The following is a 21,528-nucleotide window of genomic DNA, read 5'->3' on the forward strand; positions in this document are numbered from 1 at the left end:
TTATTCGCATGGCGAGACATCGAACTTCGTCGCGGCGCCATGAACAAGCCTTTTAACGAAAACTCAAGATCTTCACAACTGAACATCGCACAGGCCTTTAGATTAGACTGACCACAAAAAAGACATTGATGTCATAAAATTTCTAGGAGTAGTTCGTCGCAGCGTAAAATATGTCACTTCCTGTTGCCAATAGGTGGCGCTATGACTATAACTGAATATGGGCATGTCAATCTGTTCAGGTTCGGAGTCTCATCAAACATGTGAAGTTTGGGGCAGATTGGTCATTGTATGTGTGAGTTATAGCAACTTCATTTTTCATGGCGAATCATCGAAATTCGCCAGGCCGCCACGGACACGCCCTTCAACGAAAAGTCAGGATCTTCGCAATTTAACATCGCAAAAGCCTTTAGATTAGGCATACCAAATTTGGTGTTGATTTGAAGAACTCTCTAGGAGGAGTTCGTTAAAATACAACACATGGAAATGACCAAAATTACACAAAATATGCTCATAATATTAAAAATAACCAACTTCCTGTTGGGTTTAGAATTTCGCTCCAAGAGTCTTTTTTGTAGGTATTGGTGTGTTACATATGTGTGCCAATTTTCGTGCATGTACGTGAAACATAGCTGGAAGGCTGTTGATTTTCTTGGTATAGGTGGCGCTGTCGAGCCATTTTGCCACACCCTCTTCTGAATCCTATATCAGACGAAAATTTTCACCAGGTTTGACGCGTGTGCAAAGTTTCATGACTTTTTGAGCATGTTAAAGCCCTCAAAAATGCGATTCATTCGGGAGAAGAAGAAGAAGAAGAAGAATAATAATAATAAAAAACAAAGCAGATACAAGAGGGTCCTCGCACCTCGGTGCTCGGGCCCTAACAAGGCTGCTGTGGGTTTTCCTAGCATGGGTTACAACTACTATTGAGCTAGGATGTCAGGTGCAGCTAGTGTGTCGTGAACCTTAACTTAGTGTCAGGTGTTCTACCTATTGTGAGGATGGCTGCACGTTTCTTCATGGTGGGTATGAGTAACTTTGTTACGCTAAAAGTTGGATATTCTACCTGTGGGAAGAATATGTTTGTTGACTGTGTTATCAGTAGATGTGTTTACCTCTGGGTGTAGGTAATGTTGTGTGTTTCTGGTGTAGTGCATGTGTGGTCAGATCTGTTCAAGTCTGTGTTGTCTCCCCCTTTTTCTAGCATGTCACTGAAGACTGGCTCTCAGCATCCTTGGCTTGGATGAGGGCGTGTCCATGGTCTAATGAGGGGTCAGTCCAGCAAGGCAGGAAGTTCTTTAGCAGACAGTCGGAGGCAGTTTGGCATGGCTGTGTGAAGCTGAGTTGCAAAACTTGTCTCCTATGTTGCATTCTTCTTGTGATGCCTTCTGGCTGTAGCAGACTTTCTGACCTTCTGTGCTCTGGTGGTTGCTGTTGCACAGACAGGGAATTTGGAACTTGGAGTTGGAGTTCATTTGACAGTTTGTTAGTGACTGAGGTGATGTCCTTTAGTACCTCAGATTTTTCATCAACAGTTGGCCGTGAAAGACTTGTTCATTCTGGGTTGTTGTTGAACAGGTGCTTGTCATCTCTGATGTGGTGCACCAGGTGATCACCGGCCTTCCGTTCTGTCGCTGGTCACAGCGAGCATGACTCAACTTTGTGGTCATATGCATGTAAATTGACTTGAAGGAACTCTCTTAGTTGTTCCATGACTTGTTCCGCGTCTTCTAATGGTAAGCGGTTATGTTCTTGTGCATACTCAGCACCGTGCATGTCTGAGTGGTGCTGAGGTGGGTTTTGTTGTCGCTTACCCACACGAGTTGCTCTTGGATGAGTCAGGTGATTACCTTTGGATCTCTGGTTAGGTTTCCAGATGTTATCCTTTTGGTTTCTTGAGAAGCGTGGCTGGTCCCATGGATTTTTCCAGCAGTTGGGCTGAAAGCGGTCGTGGATATGGGCGTCACGTTCTCTGTGCTCTTGATGGAAGACTCTGGTGTTGTGATGCCACTGGGTGTCGTCCAGTGCAAGGCTTGAGTCTTTGTTGACAGAGTTCAAGAGTGTGGATGTTTTGTTACCTTTCTTTGAGGCCAACTTCTGCTTGTTATAGGCCTTCTGTGTTAGGTCACGCAACTGTTGGATGGTCATGGAGTTCGGACAGGCCATGACACCTAGATGGTGACTGACTCCAGGGTGCAGATTTCTTAGGAAGAGGCTTTTGAAGTTCACATCCTCTTCAAGGTCAGGGCTGTTGTGTGCACCAAAGTAGGCTTGTCGGAGTCGGTTGTAATAAGCTTGTGGATTCTCTTGACGACCTTGTTTGGTTTCCAAGGCAGTTAACAGTCCATGTTCAGACTCTGGGTCTGTAAACTCTTTAATCAGGACCTCACGAAGTCGCTGGTAGTTTGACTTGGTTTGACTGGGCTGTCGATCTAGAAAGTTTCGTACCTCGGAGCTGGACGTGGCTCTAAGGAGGTATAACCAGTCTCTGTCAGTCACATGAGGTCTCACTTCCAGGTGAAATTCGATATCTCGCAGATAAGCTTGGATGTCGGGGCTCTCTGTGGAGTTCGGGTTGAACCTGCTGATGTTTTTAGACAGCTTGTTGAGGTCTTTGATGGTCATCCCGTGTGCAGCTTCAAGGCCTTGGACGGGAGGTTTTCTTTCGTTGGCAGGAAAGGGTTGTGTGGCGAAGGCAGGTGAGGTTTTGGGTTGTGGCCCTTCGCTCCTTTCGTCACATGCCAGTTCTTGGACGTGGGACTCTGCTCTGCTCAGCAGTGATGAGGCTAAGAGATGTTTCTCTTTTCTTGGCTCTAGTTTGTGCTTGTAAGCATTTTGGAGTTCTTTTCTGACCATGTAGAGCTCATCGTTGGTATCATCTAGTTGTTGGGTCAGATTGTCCATTTCAGTTCTGTACCTTTCAAGGTGGTATTTCAAAGCACTGATTTCAGAGTTTTTGTTTCTGATGTCTATCTTGGCTTTCTCCAGTAGCTGTTCGGCATACTGGAGTCTGTTTACCAGGTCTTTCTGAGCAGCCGTTGTATGTTGCTGGTCGAGCTGAGCTGCTGCCAGGGCTGCTAGGAGCTTCATAACTTGTTCTGTTGTATCCTGCTCCCTCTCGCTGGGTGCTTTGAGTTGATCTTGAACTTTCACTTCCAGCTTGTCTATGCGATGTTGAGCACGTGTCAGCTCCTCTTGAAGGTGGGTGATGTGCTTGTCGCTCAGTTTCAGCTGGGTTGTGAAGGCATAGCTTAGTGAGCTCGTGATCTTGACTAGCTCCTCGTGGTTGTTGTTCTGGCTTGAATCTTGTGTCAGGAATCTTCTCAGGATTAGGATTATTATTAAAAATAATAACAGTTCAAATGTCTTTGGAGTGAGGCTGTCTGTTATGCCTCTCAGCCAAATGTTCACATCTTCCCCATGGGCAATGTGGTCTGCAGTCTGCGGCATGTTGGCACGCTAGGGAGAAGAGAGACTGACACAGATCTGTGTGGAGTAAAAGCCTATGTGTGGTGGGACAACTAAGTGTTGTATCAGTGATTGTGAACCACTAGTGAAATGTGGTGATGACTGTGTTGGTCTCAGGGTGTCTAAGTAGACTAGAGATGCGAAGACTTTGTCACTCTAATGAGGAAGAGGAAAAGAGAGACAGAGGTGAAAAACAAATTCAAATGACAAGCAAAATTTCTGTTTTTCAAATGAGGAAAATTATTTTTTCCAATTAAAGGTTATCAAAAACGTAAATAATATTATTATATTTCTTGCTTTGGACAAAAGAATACAATAATAATTCTGATATCTCTTTTCTTAGTCTGACAGGATTGATACCGTACACCTTTCAGTTGGACCGCTCACCAGGGAGTCAGCGAAGGCGACAGTTGCTCAACACGTATCTCTATTAAATTGATCTCAACGATGGATGAGATGCTAAAACTTGGAATGCGTTTCCAAATGTAGGGAGGTTAGGAAGAACAAATGAGAGGATGATTACAATCAAATTCATAAGGATGATTCGTCGTCTTTGGCACGATTGTGTATTTACTTCACTTAGAATTGATTGATGGTTCTTACATGTCCTACAAATGTAAAAAGAGAAGAGGAAAGTAAAGGAGAGAGAGGACGGAGATGGTAAGTCTCAGTAGCGGTTATCTCAACTACAAGGAGAGTGTTGTGTTAGTTGCTGCACAACTAATCAAACAAAATAAACTTTAAATGAAAGAGAGTTGTCTTTCTAATTTATTTGAACTCGTAGTGAGGGATAACAATGTCTCCTTTTAGGGCTCAGGTTTGTCGTTCCCAGGCTAGGATACACAAAGTAAAGAAATGGTAAGAAAAAGTAAAATTAAAAAAAATTAATAAATGGGCAAAATATGCAAAAATGAAATAAAAAAAAAAAAGGAAATCAATAAGTAAAACAATAGTGGTTAAGTGTATAACCAAAATAGGAAGAGGGGTAAAACGCATTCAAATAATTAAAGGTCTGAATAGCATATATTCAGATGGGTAATAAATAAATTAGGAAGAATAAGTTTACTTAAACTTCCAAAGTTCAAGGCTTATTCATTCCTAAAATAAGACCCAAAAGAGAATACTAGAAATAAAAGATCATATGAAATGATCTGAGAGGGAAATTTTAAATGATTCAAAATAAATTTAATGTTTCAATTAAATTTCAATTTGACAATTAATAATTGTGAGTCAGTATTTCCCTTTCTAGTAAAATGAAAATAAGTGGTCTAGTGAGAAAACAGAGCGATAAAAAGAAAGACTAACAAGTGTTAGTTAAGATGTTGAAAATGGTTAAATCACGTCAGCGTTGCCCAAACACACATTATTCTACCACTGGATGGTAATGCTAACGGCTAACCTTTGAGGCTAGTGGCTTTAGTATAGACTTCAATGTAAATGCAATGGTTTCGTTAGCTTAGCGACACCGCAGAGTTTGTGCGCTGCGCGTGCACAGTTCAGAGTTGCTCCGGAAGTACGTTAGGCTTCCGGGTCACGGTCGTCACTATGGCAACCAAAACACATTCTAGTGGATCAGCACATGAATCGTTGCATTGTTGCAAATACAGTTAAGCATGTTACATGAAATGTCGGCTCATTTCAACACTGTACAAATAACAACACCGCCTTTCAGTTGGTTTTGCGATGTGGCACTTAAACTCTCAGTTTGTATAGAGTTAAATTTATCTTAATTCAAATAGCAGCTTCCTGCTGTAGTTAAGGGAACACAGTTATATCAATCTCAGCAATTTGAATCTCCGTGCCAGTTTTCTGGACACAAACATAAAAGTTTTCTTTCGCTGTTGGTACACAGTTAAAATTTACTTGATCAAGCTTTTAAAACACTCCCATTCAAATTACTCTCGGGCACACGCAGTGTTACGCGAGATTGCATTCACTTTGTGAACGGATACAAATGGGCAAACATTGTTCTCTAATGTTTAACGTTAACTTAGGGGAGTCGAATATCAAATTTGATTCGGCAGTGGAACACGCACTGGCAATCAAACTATATGAAATATGAATACGGGGACTTTGATAAATAGATTGAGGAACCCGCTCAAAACTATTCTTTATTCACCGATTTATATCCCTTTTGAAACACTAACAGTTTAGCTCCGTTCAGCAAACAGTGACTGAGATAGCGTTTGAGACACTGGAACACGCAGTGAAATCAAATCAGCTATAAAACAAGGCATTACACAAATGAGGAACACGCTCAATTTCTACCTTATTGTACGATCTCAGATGTTTACTTTTAAGTTCACTTACTGCTGTTAACAAAGGGGAGACGGACTCGAGTTAAAGTCTCCTCTAGCTCCTTTCATTCAAGCGGGAGGGCGCGCGCTGCTTACGTCACACAAACACACACTCCAGTCTCGCAAGCTTCTCACCTTTCATTCCTTTAGCAAAATCAAAGATTAAATAACTTGGTTTATGCTCACAATTTAGATTAAACTGCCCGCAATCATTCTCCACCATTATAAATGTAAAGGGAAACAGGTCAATTTAGCTCAAAGGGAATCATTTAAGATTTTAAAGGGAATTTGAACAGAATCACTGTTTCACGGCTGCTCACGGAGACGCGCCTGCGGTTCAGTGAACGAGCCGTTTAACATCAAATCTGCGCTGGATACTGTAAGGGAAACAGGTCAATTTAGCTCAAAGGGAATCATTTAAGATTTTAAAGGGAATTTGAACAGAATCACTGTTTCACGGCTGCTCACGGAGACGCGCCTGCGGTTCAGTGAACGAGCCGTTTAACATCAAATCTGCGCTGGATACTAATATCCAAACTATAGTGAAAACACTATCAATTAGCACAGTAACAAGATCGACAGTTTAAGACATTAACTTGTAAGCACAAAACACAAGATACTTCTCTTTTCAATATGAATAAGGCTTTATTAGATAAATCTAAGACATATAAACTAATCTAACATATAAACGCACGCACGCACACATTCACACAAGTTGCAGGAAGGTCGAAAGTTAGGGAAAGATGAGTTTAAGAGAATGGAAATATGGAATCCCAAGTTTACAGCAATACGTTAAATTGCATAGACATGAACAACCATCAATCACGTAATTAGCGCTCGCATTGAGTTCCTCAATGTGACTAAAATTATATTAGATACACCAGCACAACAAATATCTGGGGATACGTTGCCTTAGTTTCCTGTGAAAGGGACTCCCGTTGAAAGGGGTATCCCGGTGTCGCTGATTGGCTGGAAGTTCAGTTGGCTGAAGTGACGTCTTGGGGAGCCCGTGCTTGGGCGTTGGCTGAAGCTGGAGTTGTGTGGCTGGTCAGAGTTCAAACGCGCAGATGAGGTCGACGTTACAAAACTTAACTCAGAACACGAAACTCTCAAACGGAAAAGAAAAGAAATAAAGTTTGACGAGACTAGGTTGTGTTCCTTCTCATTGTGGCATAAGTAGCAGCAGGCAGGCACGCTGGAACCGCGCTCAAAGAACCATGATGACTAACCACATGGCTAGATGCTACAAGCTAAAGCTAGGTAGCAAAGCTACAAGCTAAGAGCAGGCATGACTGATAGCACGAGCAAGGCTGGAACTAAAAGCCGACATGGCTAATAGCAGCAGGCAGACTAGAACTAAAAGCAGACTAAAAGCCAGGCATGACTAAAAGCAAGATTTAATCGTGTCCAAAGTTTTTAAACTTTCCTGTTGGCCACCCCTCAAATGTTGCCTTGACCAATCAGATATGTTCTTGGGGTGGGTATCATAAATCATTTGTTTATCTTACCAAGCATGTGGTTCTTGCCTCACAGGGTCTAATTTTGGACATGATTCCTATAACATGATTATGATATATTTTACAAATAAATGATTGTCAGGACAATATCAAGCAAGAAAATGCGATTATTTGAATACTAGACATGACTAGGTATCCTATAGTTATCAAAAGACATACACAATAAGTGATTATACATGATAGTCAAATGTGTGGGTTACACATAAATGAATATGGAGTTAAGCAATAGAATGATTCATTCATAAGTCTTTTTTGAGTTCATTCTGGTCCATATATAATGTATAAAAAGGGTTTCTTTGCCATTCTCTGGCAAAGGACTTTTCTGTGAAGACAAAGGTTTAAAGCCCTTCCCCCTTAGGAATTTCAGTCTGGTTTCACTGGCTGGGGGGGGAAGTCAATGCAAGTATTTAACTTGATCTCCTGGGTTTACATGTGATGTCCAGCGTTGCATTCCAATCACGAACAATAAATTTGACAATCTCTTCTTCGAATTAAAATTGTCAATAATTGTTCTATTGGTGTTAATGTTGAAAGCTGTTGTGTGAACAAGTTGGTTGGTTGGTTATCTTGTTTGGTTCCTGTGGCACTAGAACTGATTTATGACTTCCTGAGGAATTCAGCTCATGTTTCAATGCACACAGCTCTGATAGACTCTTTGATTTGTCTGATTTGACTCATTTCTGCTACATATATCCCCCTTTCGATCGGCGAGGTGTTTAGGTGAAGACATCGTCGATCGCTGGAGAAACAAAGGCACAAGAAGCAGACAAACACAGCAAACAGCAAGACAACACCTCCATGACAGTTACTGTACTGGTGCAGGCATCAGGTTATTTAGGTACACGTGGTTAAGTTCAATTAGTCAATGTAGTTTAGCACATTGAGGATAGTTTAGATGGTCTTGGAAATTGTTTTTATTTTGATTCATCAATCAAATTTGTGGTTAACTTTGTTTGGTTCTTCTAGGTTGTCTTACTTTACATGTTTACCATTAGTTTTCTAGTAATTTCATTTTCAATTCAATGGATTGACCTATCATGCATGGAGCTCTCTGGCTTCCATTCAGTTTAGAGTGGCTGGCGGATATTAGGTGTTGCGAGTCAATCCTAATATCAGACCTTCAACCCTCGCAGGGTGTCTAGGCATTTCACCTACTCAGGAAAGAGGGGAAGGAGAAGGATAGGTAAAAGAAGAACAAAACAAAACAAGGCTGCTGTGGGTTTTCCTAGCATGTGTTACAACTACTATTGAGCTAGGATGTCAGGTGCAGCTAGTGTGTCGTGAACCTTAACTTAGTGTCAGGTGTTCTACCTATTGTGAGGATGGCTGCACGTTTCTTCATGGTGGGTATGTGTAACTTTGTTACGCTAAAAGTTGGATATTCTACCTGTGGGAAGAATATGTTTGTTGACTGTGTTATCAGTAGATGTGTTTACCTCTGGGTGTAGGTAATGTTGTGTATTACTGGTGTAGTGCATGTGTGGTCAGATCTGTTCAAGTCTGTGTTGTCTCCCCCTTTTTCTAGCATGTCACTTAAGACTGGCTCTCAGCATCCTTGGCTTGGATGAGGGCGTGTCCATGGTCTAATGAGGGGTCAGTCCAGCAAGGCAGGAAGTTCTTTAGCAGACAGTCGGAGGCAGTTTGGCATGGCTGTGTGAAGCTGAGTTGCAAAACTTGTCTCCTATGTTGCATTCTTCTTGTGATGCCTTCTGGCTGTAGCAGACTTTCTGACCTTCTGTGCTCTGGTGGTTGCTGTTGCACAGACAGGGAATTTGGAACTTGGAGTTGGAGTTAATTTGACAGTTTGTTAGTGACTGAGGTGATGTCCTTTAGTACCTCAGATTTTTCATCAACAGTTGGCCGTGAAAGACTTGTTCATTCTGGGTTGTTGTTGAACAGGTGCTTGTCATCTCTGATGTGGTGCACCAGGTGATCACCGGCCTTCCGTTCTGTCGCTGGTCACAGCGAGCATGACTCAACTTTGTGGTCATATGCATGTAAATTGTCTTGAAGGAACTCTCTTAGTTGTTCCATGACTTTTTCCGTGTCTTCTAATGGTAAGCGGTTATGTTCTTGTGCATACTCAGCACTGTGCGTGTCTGAGTGGTGCTGAGGTGGGTTTTGTTGTCGCTTACCCACACGAGTTGCTCTTGGATGAGTCAGGTGATTACTTTTGGATCTCTGGTTAGGTTTCCAGATGTTATCCTTTTGGTTTCTTGAGAAGCGTGGCTGGTCCCATGGATTTTTCCAGCAGTTGGGCTGAAAGCGGTCGTGGATATGGGCGTCACGTTCTCTGTGCTCTTGATGGAAGACTCTGGTGTTGTGATGCCACTGGGTGTCGTCCAGTGCAAAGCTTGAGTCTTTGTTGACAGAGTTCAAGAGTGTGGAGGTTTTGTTACCTTTCTTTGAGGCCAACTTCTGCTTGTTATAGGCCTTCTGTGTTAGGTCACGCAACTGTTGGATGGTCATGGAGTTCGGACAGGCCATGACACCTAGATGGTGACTTACTCCGGGGTGCAGATTCTTTAGGAAGAGGGTTTTGAAGTTCACATCCTCTTCAAGGTCAGGGCTGTTGTGTGCACCAAAGTAGGCTTGTCGGAGTCGGTTGTAATAAGCTTGTGGAGTCTCTTGACGACCTTGTTTGGTTTCCAAGGCAGTTAACAGTCCATGTTCAGACTCTGGGTCTGTAAACTCTTTAATCAGGACCTCACGAAGTCGCTGGTAGTTTGACTTGGTTTGACTGGGCTGTCGATCTAGAAAGTCTCGTACCTCGGAACTGGACGTAGCTCTAAGGAGGTATAACCAGTCTCTGTCAGTCACATGAGGTCTCACTTCCAGGTGAAATTCGATATCTCGCAGGTAAGCTTGGATGTCGGGGCTCTCTGTGGAGTTCGGGTTGAACCTGCTGATGTTTTTAGACAGCTTGTTGAGGTCTTTGATGGTCATCCCGTGTGCAGCTTCAAGGCCTTGGACGGGAGGTTTTCTTTCGTTGGCAGGAAAGGGTTGTGTGGCGAAGGCAGGTGAGGTTTTGGGTTGTGGCCCTTCGCTCCTTTCGTCATATGCCAGTTCTTGGACGTGGGACTCTGCTCTGCTCAGCAGTGATGAGGCTAAGAGAGGTTTCTCTTTCCTTAGCTCTTGTTTGTGCTTGTAAGCATTTTGGAGTTCTTTTCTGACCATGTAGAGCTCATCGTTGGTATCGTCTAGTTGTTGGGTCAGATTGTCCGTTTCAGTTCTGTACCTTTCAAGGTGGTCTTTCAAAGCACTATTTTCAGAATTCTTGTTTCTGATGTCTATCTTGGCTTTCTCTAGTAGCTGTTCGGCATACAGGAGTCTGTTTACCAGGTCTTTCTGAGCAGCCGTTGCATGTTGCTGGTCGAGCTGAGCTGCTGCCAGGGCTGCTTGGAGCTTCATAACTTGTTCTGTTGTATCCTGCTCCCTCTCGCTGGGTGCTTTGAGTTGATCTTGAACTTTCACTTCCAGCTTGTCTATGCGACGTTCAGCACGTGTCAGCTCCTCTTGAAGGTGGGTGATGTGCTTGTCGCTCAGTTTCAGCTGGGTTGTGAAGGCATAGCTTAGTGAGCTCGTGATCTTGACTAGCTCCTCGTGGTTGTTGTTCTGGCTTGAATCTTGTGTCAGGAATCTTCTCAGGATTAGGATTATTATTAAAAATAATAACAGTTCAAATGTCTTTGGAGTGAGGCTGTCTGTTATGCCTCTCAGCCAAATGTTCACATCTTCCCCATGGGCAATGGGGTCTGCAGTCTGCGGCATGTTGGCACGCTGGGGAGAAGAGAGACTGACACAGATCTGTGTGGAGTAAAAGCCTATGTGTGGTGGGACAACTAAGTGTTGTATCAGTGATTGTGAACCACTAGTGAAATGTGGTGATGACTGTGTTGGTCTCAGGGTGTCTAAGTAGACTAGAGATGCGAAGACTTTGTCACTCTAATGAGGAAGAGGAAAAGAGAGACAGAGGTGAAAAACAAATTCAAATGACAAGCAAAATTTCTGTTTTTCAAATGAGGAAAATTATTTTTTCCAATTAAATGTTATCAAAAACGTAAATAATATTATTATATTTCTTGCTTTGGACAAAAGAATACAATAATAATTCTGATATCTCTTTTCTTAGTCTGACAGGATTGACACCGTACACCTTTCAGTTGGACCGCTCACCAGGGAGTCAGCGAAGGCGACAGTTGCTCAACACGTATCTCTATTAAATTGATCTCAACGATGGATGAGATGCTAAAACTTGGAATGCGTTTCCAAATGTAGGGAGGTTAGGAAGAACAAATGAGAGGATGATTACAATCAAATTCATAAGGATGATTCGTCGTCTTTGGCACGATTGTGTATTTACTTCACTTAGAATTGATTGATGGTTCTTACATGTCCTACAAATGTAAAAAGAGAAGAGGAAAGTAAAGGAGAGAGAGGACGGAGATGGTAAGTCTCAGAAGCGGTTACCTCAACTACAAGGAGAGCGTTGTGTTAGTTGCTGCACAACTAATCAAACAAAATAAACTTTAAATGAAAGAGAGTTGTCTTTCTAATTTATTTGAACTCGTAGTGAGGGATAACAATGTCTCCTTTTAGGGCTCAGGTTTGTCGTTCCCAGGCTAGGATACACAAAGTAAAGAAATGGTAAGAAAAAGTAAAATTAAAAAAATTAATAAATGGGCAAAATATGCAAAAATGAAATAAAAAAAAAAAGGAAATCAATAAGTAAAACAATAGTGGTTAAGTGTATAACCAAAATAGGAAGAGGGGTAAAACGCATTCAAATAATTAAAGGTCTGAATAGCATATATTCAGATGGGTAATAAATAAATTAGGAAGAATAAGTTTACTTAAACTTCCAAAGTTCAAGGCTTATTCATTCCTAAAATAATAAGACCCAAAAGAGAATACTAGAAATAAAAGATCATATGAAATGATCTGAGAGGGAAATTTTAAATGATTCAAAATAAATTTAATGTTTCAATTAAATTTCAATTTGACAATTAATAATTGTGAGTCAGTATTTCCCTTTCTAGTAAAATGAAAATAAGTGGTCTAGTGAGAAAACAGAGCGATAAAAAGAAAGAGACTAACAAGTGTTAGTTAAGATGTTGAAAATGGTTAAATCACGTCAGCGTTGCCCAAACACACATTATTCTACCACTGGATGGTAATGCTAACGGCTAACCTTTGAGGCTAGTGGCTTTAGTATAGACTTCAATGTAAATGCAATGGTTTCGTTAGCTTAGCGACACCGCAGAGTTTGTGAGCTGCGCATGCACAGTTCAGAGTTGCTCCGGAAGTACGTTAGGCTTCCGGGTCACGGTCGTCACTATGGCAACCAAAACACATTCTAGTGGATTAGTACATGAATCGTTGCATTGTTGCAAATACAGTTAAGCATGTTACATGAAATGTCGGCTCATTTCAACACTGTACAAATAACAACACCGCCTTTCAGTTGGTTTTGCGATGTGGCACTTAAACTCTCAGTTTGTATAGAGTTAAATGTATCTTAATTCAAATAGCAGCTTCCTGCTGTAGTTATTATATCAATCTCAGCAATTTGAATCTCCGTGCCAGTTTTCTGGACACAAACATAAAAGTTTTCTTTCGCTGTTGGTACACAGTTAAAATTTACTTGATCAAGCTTTTAAAACACTCCCATTCAAATTACTCTCGGGCACACGCAGTGTTACGCGAGATTGCATTCACTTTGTGAACGGATACAAATGGACAAACATTGTTCTCTAATGTTTAACGTTAACTTAGGGGAGTCGAATATCAAATTTGATTCGGCAGTGGAACACGCACTGGCAATCAAACTATATGAAATATGAATACGGGGACTTTGATAAATAGATTGAGGAACCCGCTCAAAACTATTCTTTATTCACCGATTTATATCCCTTTTGAAACACTAACAGTTTAGCTCCGTTCAGCAAACAGTGACTGAGATAGCGTTTGAGACACTGGAACACGCAGTGAAATCAAATCAGCTATAAAACAAGGCATTACACAAATGAGGAACACGCTCAATTTCTACCTTATTGTACGATCTCAGATGTTTACTTTTAAGTTCACTTACTGCTGTTAACAAAGGGGAGACGGACTCGAGTTAAAGTCTCCTCTAGCTCCTTTCATTCAAGCGGGAGGGCGCGCGCTGCTTACGTCACGCAAACACACACACATACTCAGGTCTCGGAAGCTTTTCATCCGTCATTCCTTTAGCAAAATCAAAGATTAAATAACTTGGTTTATGCTCACAATTTAGGTTAAACTGCCCGCATTCTCCACCATAATAAATGTAAGGGAAACAGGTCAATTTAGCTCAAAGGGAATCATTTAAGATTTTAAAGGGAATTTGAACAGAATCACTGTTTCACGGCTGCTCACGGAGACGCGCCTGCGGTTCAGTGAACGAGCCGTTTAACATCAAATCTGCGCTGGATACTAATATCCAAACTATAGTGAAAACACTATCAATTAGCACAGTAACAAGATCGACAGTTTAAGACATTAACTTGTAAGCACAAAACACAAGATACTTCTCTTTTCAATATGAATAAGGCTTTATTAGATAAATCTAAGACATATAAACTAATCTAACATATAAACGCACGCACGCACACATTCACACAAGTTGCAGGAAGGTCGAAAGTTAGGGAAAGATGAGTTTAAGAGAATGGAAATATGGAATCCCAAGTTTACAGCAATACGTTAAATTGCATAGACATGAACAACCATCAATCACGTAATTAGCGCTCGCATTGAGTTCCTCAATGTGACTAAAATTATATTAGATACACCAGCACAACAAATATCTGGGGATACGTTGCCTTAGTTTCCTGTGAAAGGGACTCCCGTTGAAAGGGGTATCCCGGTGTCGCTGATTGGCTGGAAGTTCAGTTGGCTGAAGTGACGTCTTGGGGAGCCCGTGCTTGGGCGTTGGCTGAAGCTGGAGTTGTGTGGCTGGTCAGAGTTCAAACGCGCAGATGAGGTCGACGTTACAAAACTTAACTCAGAACACGAAACTCTCAAACGGAAAAGAAAAGAAATAAAGTTTGACGAGACTAGGTTGTGTTCCTTCTCATTGTGGCATAAGTAGCAGCAGGCAGGCACGCTGGAACCGCGCTCAAAGAACCATGATGACTAACCACATGGCTAGATGCTACAAGCTAAAGCTAGGTAGCAAAGCTACAAGCTAAGAGCAGGCATGACTGATAGCACGAGCAAGGCTGGAACTAAAAGCCGACATGGCTAATAGCAGCAGGCAGACTAGAACTAAAAGCAGACTAAAAGCCAGGCATGACTAAAAGCAAGATTTAATCGTGTCCAAAGTTTTTAAACTTTCCTGTTGGCCACCCCTCAAATGTTGCCTTGACCAATCAGATATGTTCTTGGGGTGGGTATCATAAATCATTTGTTTATCTTACCAAGCATGTGGTTCTTGCCTCACAGGGTCTAATTTTGGACATGATTCCTATAACATGATTATGATATATTTTACAAATAAATGATTGTCAGGACAATATCAAGCAAGAAAATGCGATTATTTGAATACTAGACATGACTAGGTATCCTATAGTTATCAAAAGACATACACAATAAGTGATTATACATGATAGTCAAATGTGTGGGTTACACATAAATGAATATGGAGTTAAGCAATAGAATGATTCATTCATAAGTCTTTTTTGAGTTCATTCTGGTCCATATATAATGTATAAAAAGGGTTTCTTTGCCATTCTCTGGCAAAGGACTTTTCTGTGAAGACAAAGGTTTAAAGCCCTTCCCCCTTAGGAATTTCAGTCTGGTTTCACTGGCTGGGGGGGGAAGTCAATGCAAGTATTTAACTTGATCTCCTGGGTTTACATGTGATGTCCAGCGTTGCATTCCAATCACGAACAATAAATTTGACAATCTCTTCTTCGAATTAAAATTGTCAATAATTGTTCTATTGGTGTTAATGTTGAAAGCTGTTGTGTGAACAAGTTGGTTGGTTGGTTATCTTGTTTGGTTCCTGTGGCACTAGAACTGATTTATGACTTCCTGAGGAATTCAGCTCATGTTTCAATGCACACAGCTCTGATAGACTCTTTGATTTGTCTGATTTGACTCATTTCTGCTACAGTTTAACATCAAATCTGCGCTGGATACTCATACCCAAACTATAGTGAAAACACTATCAATTAGCACAGTAACAAGATCGGCAGTTTAAGACATTAACTTGTAAGCACAAAACACAAGATACTTCTCTTTTCAATATGAATAAGGCTTTATTAGATAAATCTAAGACATATAAACTAATCTAACACATAAACGCACGCACACACACATTCACACAAGTTGCAGGAAGGTCGAAAGTTAGGGAAAGATGAGTTTAAGAGAATGGAAATATGGAATCCCAAGTTAACAGCAATACGTTAAATTGCATAGACATGAACAACCATCAATCACGTAATTAGCGCTCGCATTGAGTTCCTCAATGAGGTTAAAATTATATTAGATACACCAGTAAAGGTCACAGTCTGGAGGTAAAGTTACTTGCATCTCCTGTGAAGAAGGAGCCTCGGTGAAAGGGCTATCCCGAGGTCGTTGATTGGCTGGAAGTTCAGTCTCTGAAGTGACGTCTTGGGAAGCCCGTGGTTGTTGGGCGTTGGCTGAAAGTGCAGAGTCGTGTTCGCTGGTTGAAGTTGAATGGACGTTACAAAACTTAACTCAGAACACGAAACTTTCAAACGGAAAAGAAAAGAAATAAAGTTTGACGAGACTAGGTTGTGTTCCTTCTCATAGTAGCAGCAGGCAGGCACGCTGGAACCGCGCTCAAAGAACAATGATGACTACCGCATGGCTAGATGCTACAAGCTAAAGCTAGGTAGCAAAGCTACAAGCTAAAAGCTAAGAGCAGGCATGACTGATAGCACGAGCAAGGCTGGAACTAAAAGCCGACATGGCTAATAGCAGCAGCTAGACTAGAACTAAAAGCCGACTAAAAGCCGACATGGCTAATAGCAGCAGGCAGACTAAAAGCAAGGCATGACTAAAAAAGCGAAATTACATCGTGTCCAAAGTATTTAAAACTTCCTGTTGGCCACCCCTCAAATGTTGCCTTGACCAATCAGATATGTTCTTGAGTCTTGGGTATCATAAATCATTTGTTTATCTTACCAAGCATGTGGTTCTTGCCTCACAGGGTCTAATTTTGGACATGATTCCTATAACATGATTATGATATATTTTACAAATAAATGATTGTCAGGACAATATCAAGCAAGAAAATGCGATTATTTGAATACTAGACATGACTAGGTATCCTATAGTTATCAAAAGACATACACAATAAGTGATTATACATGATAGTCAAATGTGTGGGTTACACATAAATGAATATGGAGTTAAGCAATGGAATGATTCATTCATAAGTCTTTTTTGAGTTCATTCTGGTCCATATATAATGTATAAAAAGTGTTTCTTTGCCATTCTCTGGCAAAGGACTTTTCTGTGAAGACAAAGGTTTAAAGCCCTTCCCCCTTAGGAATTTCAGTCTGGTTTCACTGGCTGGGGGGGGAAGTCAATGCAAGTATTTAACTTGATCTCCTGGGTTTACATGTGATGTCCAGCGTTGCATTTCAATCAAGAACAATAAATTTGACAATCTCTTCTTCGAATTAAAATTGTCAATAATTGTTCTATTGGTGTTAATGTTGAAAGCTGTTGTGTGAACAAGTTGGTTGGTTGGTTATCTTGTTTGGTTCTTGTGTCACTAGAACTGATTTATGACTTCCTGAGGAATTCAGCTCATGTTTCAGTGCACACAGCTCTGATAGACTCTTTGATTTGTCTGATTTGACTCATTTCTGCTACAGCGCGTACCCCCCTACCCCCCCCCCCCCCCACACACACACACACACACACAGACGCTCCGGTTGGTGTGATAGCATCATGTCGAGGAGACAGTGTGTTTTTAATTGTAAAGGCAAGTTTGTTTTATTTTCACTGCCAAAGAATGAAGATCAGAAGAACCAATGGCTAAAATTCATTTTTACCACAATACCAGAGCAGTACAACAAATCTCTTTTTCATTTCATTTCAAATCCAACATTTCACTGATTGCTGCTTTTCTAATCTCTAATCTTCAAGGCGGGATTTTCAAAGCGTTTGGCCATAAAAGATGGTTCATTACCAACTTTATTTGGACCAACAAGCATCTCTGAATCACAACCCAAGCATGATTATGAAGTTATGTGTTTGTTTTCTCCCGAGCGTCTTATCAGTATGTCGCATTAGCACTATATGTTAATAACCCTCTGGAGTACGGGATACGCGTTATGAGTCATTTTCTCCTGATAACCCCGAAAAGAACTTAAATTACACTTTCAGTTTTAAACGTATAGATAAGAGCAATGCATCAATCGAATCTGTAAAGGGTCTACTTTTTTGGATACAGACATAACTTTGTGCACTTATAAAATAAAGATAACAAACAAGGTGTGCTGTCTGCAGCCTTTGTCTGCGCTGATCTTCTTGTACAAACACGTCATTAAAATGAACTGTAACTGCGTGAATACTCAACGAAGAGACATGAGAAAGATATCTATAGAAAGCCTGAAATGTCTACTTTAAAACTAAACAAGTGCTGCCGAACAGATATTCTGTGATAAAGTAATCCATATGAAAACAACGCGATGTCTGTTTTTCATGTCTCCCTTCATTATATCTAATGTGACCACGCCCCCGCGCTGAACGCGCTATTCAGATTCAAACTGAAGCACGCGGCTTGAATACACCCACACAGACGAAAAAGCAGCGAGACTGTTCTTCAAGTTTTTTATTTTACTGTTTGCTTCGCGATGAGAGGAATAAGACATAATTCACCCCAAAAAGATGCTAACGCATTGTTTACCATGAAGGTGTGTGCGGAACAACTAATCAAACCTGACTATGTTAGTTGACCAATCAGAACACAGTATGCTACCGAAAGGTGGGGTTTAAGGAAACTGAATCTTTTGAACAGTTTCGCGCGAACCGTTTGGGGATCTCTGAGAATTGAGGTAATTTTAAAATGATATTTTGGCAAAATGACTTATAAACAGTGATAGGAAGCTTAGAATTTTCATCTTACTGGCTCTTTAATAAGACTATTTCATTCATTCAGATCTAGAATGTGTTGCTTAAGTGTATACCTTTATTCTATATAAATACTGAACAAAATTATAAACACTTTTGTATTTGCACCTATTTCTCATGAGCTAAACTCAAAAATCTAAGACTTTTTCTATGTACACAAAAGTCCTATTTCTCTCAAATATTGTTCACAAATCTGTCTAAATCTGTGTTATGCTGGATACACATCAAAAGATAATCGGGCCGATTTTGGGCCGATTTTCGCCCTTCCGACAATCCTACCTATGTCCTGATTATCTTGATGGCTCTACAGATTATTTTAACAGATTTTCCCTTGGTGTGAGGTGTGGACCTTTAAGTCGGTCCGCGAACCGGATATCCAGACTGCTTTGATTTGAACTCTTTCTCACACAGACACGGAAGAGAAGACAATGCTGAATAAAGTCGTCGTTTTTGCTATTTTTGGACCAAAATGTATTTTCGATGCTTCAAAAAATTCCAAATGACCCTCTGATGTCACATGGACTACTTTGATGATGTTTTTGTTACCTTTCTGGACATGGACAGTATACTGTACACACAGCTTCAATGGAGGGACTGAGAGCTCTCGGACTAAATCTAAAATATCTTAAACTGTGTTCCGAAGATAAAAGGAGGTCTTACATGTTTGGAACAGCATAAGGGTGAGTTATTAATGACATAATTTTCATTTTTGGGCGAACTAACCCTTTAAGTCGGTTATGATGACGAACTGCAGTCAGGTCCCTACTTAAGTCGGTTATGACGACCTGACTTCACGGATGAATCCTGGTTTTCACTGTACTGGGCAGATGGCATACAGCGTGTATGCCATTGTGTGGGTGAGCGATTTGCTGATGTCAGCGTTGTGGATCGAGTGGCCCATGGTGGTGGTGGGGATATTGTATGGACAGGTGTATGTTTTAGGTCGGCAGGTGCATTTTATTGATGGCATTTTAAATGCACATATACCGTGACAAGATCCTAAGGCCTATTGTGGAGCCATTCATCCACGGCCATCACCTGATGTTGCAGCATGATAATGCATGGCCATAAGAGGTGTATAGGGCTGGTGCTGTCTCTTCCTGAGGTCCAAAATCAATTCTCTAGTTTTGCTCACATTCAGAGAGAGAGAGACAGTTATCCTGGCGCCATGATGTTAATTTCTCTACCTCATCCAAGTATGCAGTCTCATTATTGTTGTGAATGAGGCCCAGAACCATAGTATCATCAGCAAATTTGATTATAGATGTGGAGCTGTGCGAAGACACGTAGTCATGTGTGTTGACAGAGTATAGCAGGGGACTCAGGACACAGCCCTGTGGGGCTCCTACATTCAGGGTGATGGAATTGGAGGTGTACTGGCTTAGTTTCACCACTTGAGGTCTACCAGTGAGGAAATTAAGAATCCAGTTGCTGAGTGAAGAATTCAGGCAGAGGTCCATGAGTTTAAAATCTAGCTTTATGGGGACAATAGTATTAAAATCTGAACTATAGTCGATAAATAGCAGCCTTACATGGTTCCCATTATTGCTGTTATTGTGTGTGAGAGAAGAGTGCAGGAGGTGAGAGATGGCATCATCAGTGAATCTGTTTGGGCGATAGGCAAACTGAAGAGGGTCTAAAGTATCCGGGATGGCGGAGAAGATGACGTTTTTAACCAGTCCCTCTAAGACCTTTATGAATATTGATGTGAGGGCAACTGGACGATAGTCATTCAGACAAGAGGGTTTATTGTTCTTAGGCAAAGGGATGATGACAGATTTTTTGGATGAGGTGGGAACCACCGATGTAGCAAGAGACTCATTAAAAATGGATGTAAACAATCCAGCGAGCTGATCAGCGCAGGACCGCAGAACACGGCCAGAAATTCCATCAGGTCCAGCTGCTTTCCTTAAATTCACTCGATTTAGTGCCCTCCGAACCTCGTCCTCCGACACGGTGATGACATGATGATCACTGCTCTGGCTGCTGCTTCCTGATGCACTGATCGGCAGACTCGCACTGCTTAGATGTTCCAGATGAGGAGAGCAGGAGTGCGGCAGAGTGGATATATTCCTGGGGTCGCACCATTTCTTGTTTATCATGAAACATACTCCTCCACCTTTGGATTTGCTGGCCTCGGCTTTCCTGTCCATACGTAAAACAGAGAAGATTGCAGACGCCGGGACAGCAGCATCCGGGACCAAGGGCATGAGCCATGTTTCCGACAAACAAAGGATGTTACAGTCCCTAATGTCCCGTTGGAAACTTATCCTGTCTTTAACATCGTCCTTCTTATTCTCCAGAGACAGGACGTTGGCAAGCAGAATGCTCGGTAGAGGAGGACTGTGAATAAAAACACAATCTAAGTGGAGCGACCTGGACGGTGACCAGACTCGGCGGCGTCATCTTGGATAATCCCAAATTCTTGTAAGAGCATCCCAGTTCTTGCATGGCCAGCATACTCATTGGACATGTCACCCATTGAGCATGTTCAGGATGCTCTGGATCGGCGTATATGATATTGTGTTCCAGTTCCTGCCAGTATCCAGCAACTTCACACAGCCATTGAAGAGGAGTTGACTAACATTCCACAGGCCACAATCAACAACCTGATCAACTCTACATATGCAAAGGAGATGTGTTGCACTGCGTGAATCAATTTCTCAATGGACTGGTTTTCAGACCCCCAGACCCCCCAGTACATTAAAACTGCACTTTTTACAGTGGCCTTTTATTGTGTCCAGCCTAAGGCACACCTGTGAAATAATCATGCTGTCTAATCAGCATCTTGATATGCCATACCTGTGAGGTGGATTGTCTCAGCAAGGGTGAAATTCTCACTAACACAGATTTAGACATATTTGTTAACAATATTTGAGAGAAATTTGGCCTTTTGTGTACATGGATTTTTTGTACATGGAGTTCAGCTCATGAAAAATGGGGATAAAAACAAAAATGTTGCATTTATTAAGCCTGCACAAAATTAATTTCAAACATTCAAAAATTTCCCTGCTACCAAAACAGCTGTGTCTGTCTGCTGATCTGTAACCCTCCAGAATGCCTCGTCTGGCTCTCTCCAGGGTGACAGAAACTGATGTTATTAAAGTTGAGGAAAC

At 41.4% G+C, this 21,528-nt stretch overlaps 1 protein-coding gene across 5 annotated transcripts in view; it reads right to left on the minus strand.

Moving 5' to 3' along the window:
- LOC128003051 (uncharacterized) overlaps window positions 1-14,269 on the minus strand; it is a 52,701-nt gene extending 38,432 nt beyond the window's left edge. The window contains exons 1-2 of one of the 5 annotated variants that reach the window (XR_008175799.1): window positions 8,667-14,269; window positions 899-1,063 (exon numbers count right to left, since the gene is read on the minus strand). Coding sequence is in view for 2 of the 5 variants with exons in the window: in XM_052592493.1 (XP_052448453.1) it covers window positions 1,636-2,914; window positions 10,518-11,050 (1,812 nt within the window). In the remaining 3 variants the exon portion in view is untranslated. Of the gene's footprint in view, window positions 1-898; window positions 1,064-1,115; window positions 2,915-8,073 lie in introns of those variants that run through there. The other 4 variants (XM_052592493.1, XR_008175787.1, XR_008175793.1 and 1 more) reach the window with 4 other exon arrangements.
- Window positions 14,270-21,528: the final 7,259 nt, after the last annotated feature.

The sequence above is a fragment of the Carassius gibelio genome, chromosome A5 (assembly GCF_023724105.1).
Source record: "Carassius gibelio isolate Cgi1373 ecotype wild population from Czech Republic chromosome A5, carGib1.2-hapl.c, whole genome shotgun sequence".
Taxonomy (NCBI): Eukaryota; Metazoa; Chordata; class Actinopteri; order Cypriniformes; family Cyprinidae; genus Carassius; species Carassius gibelio.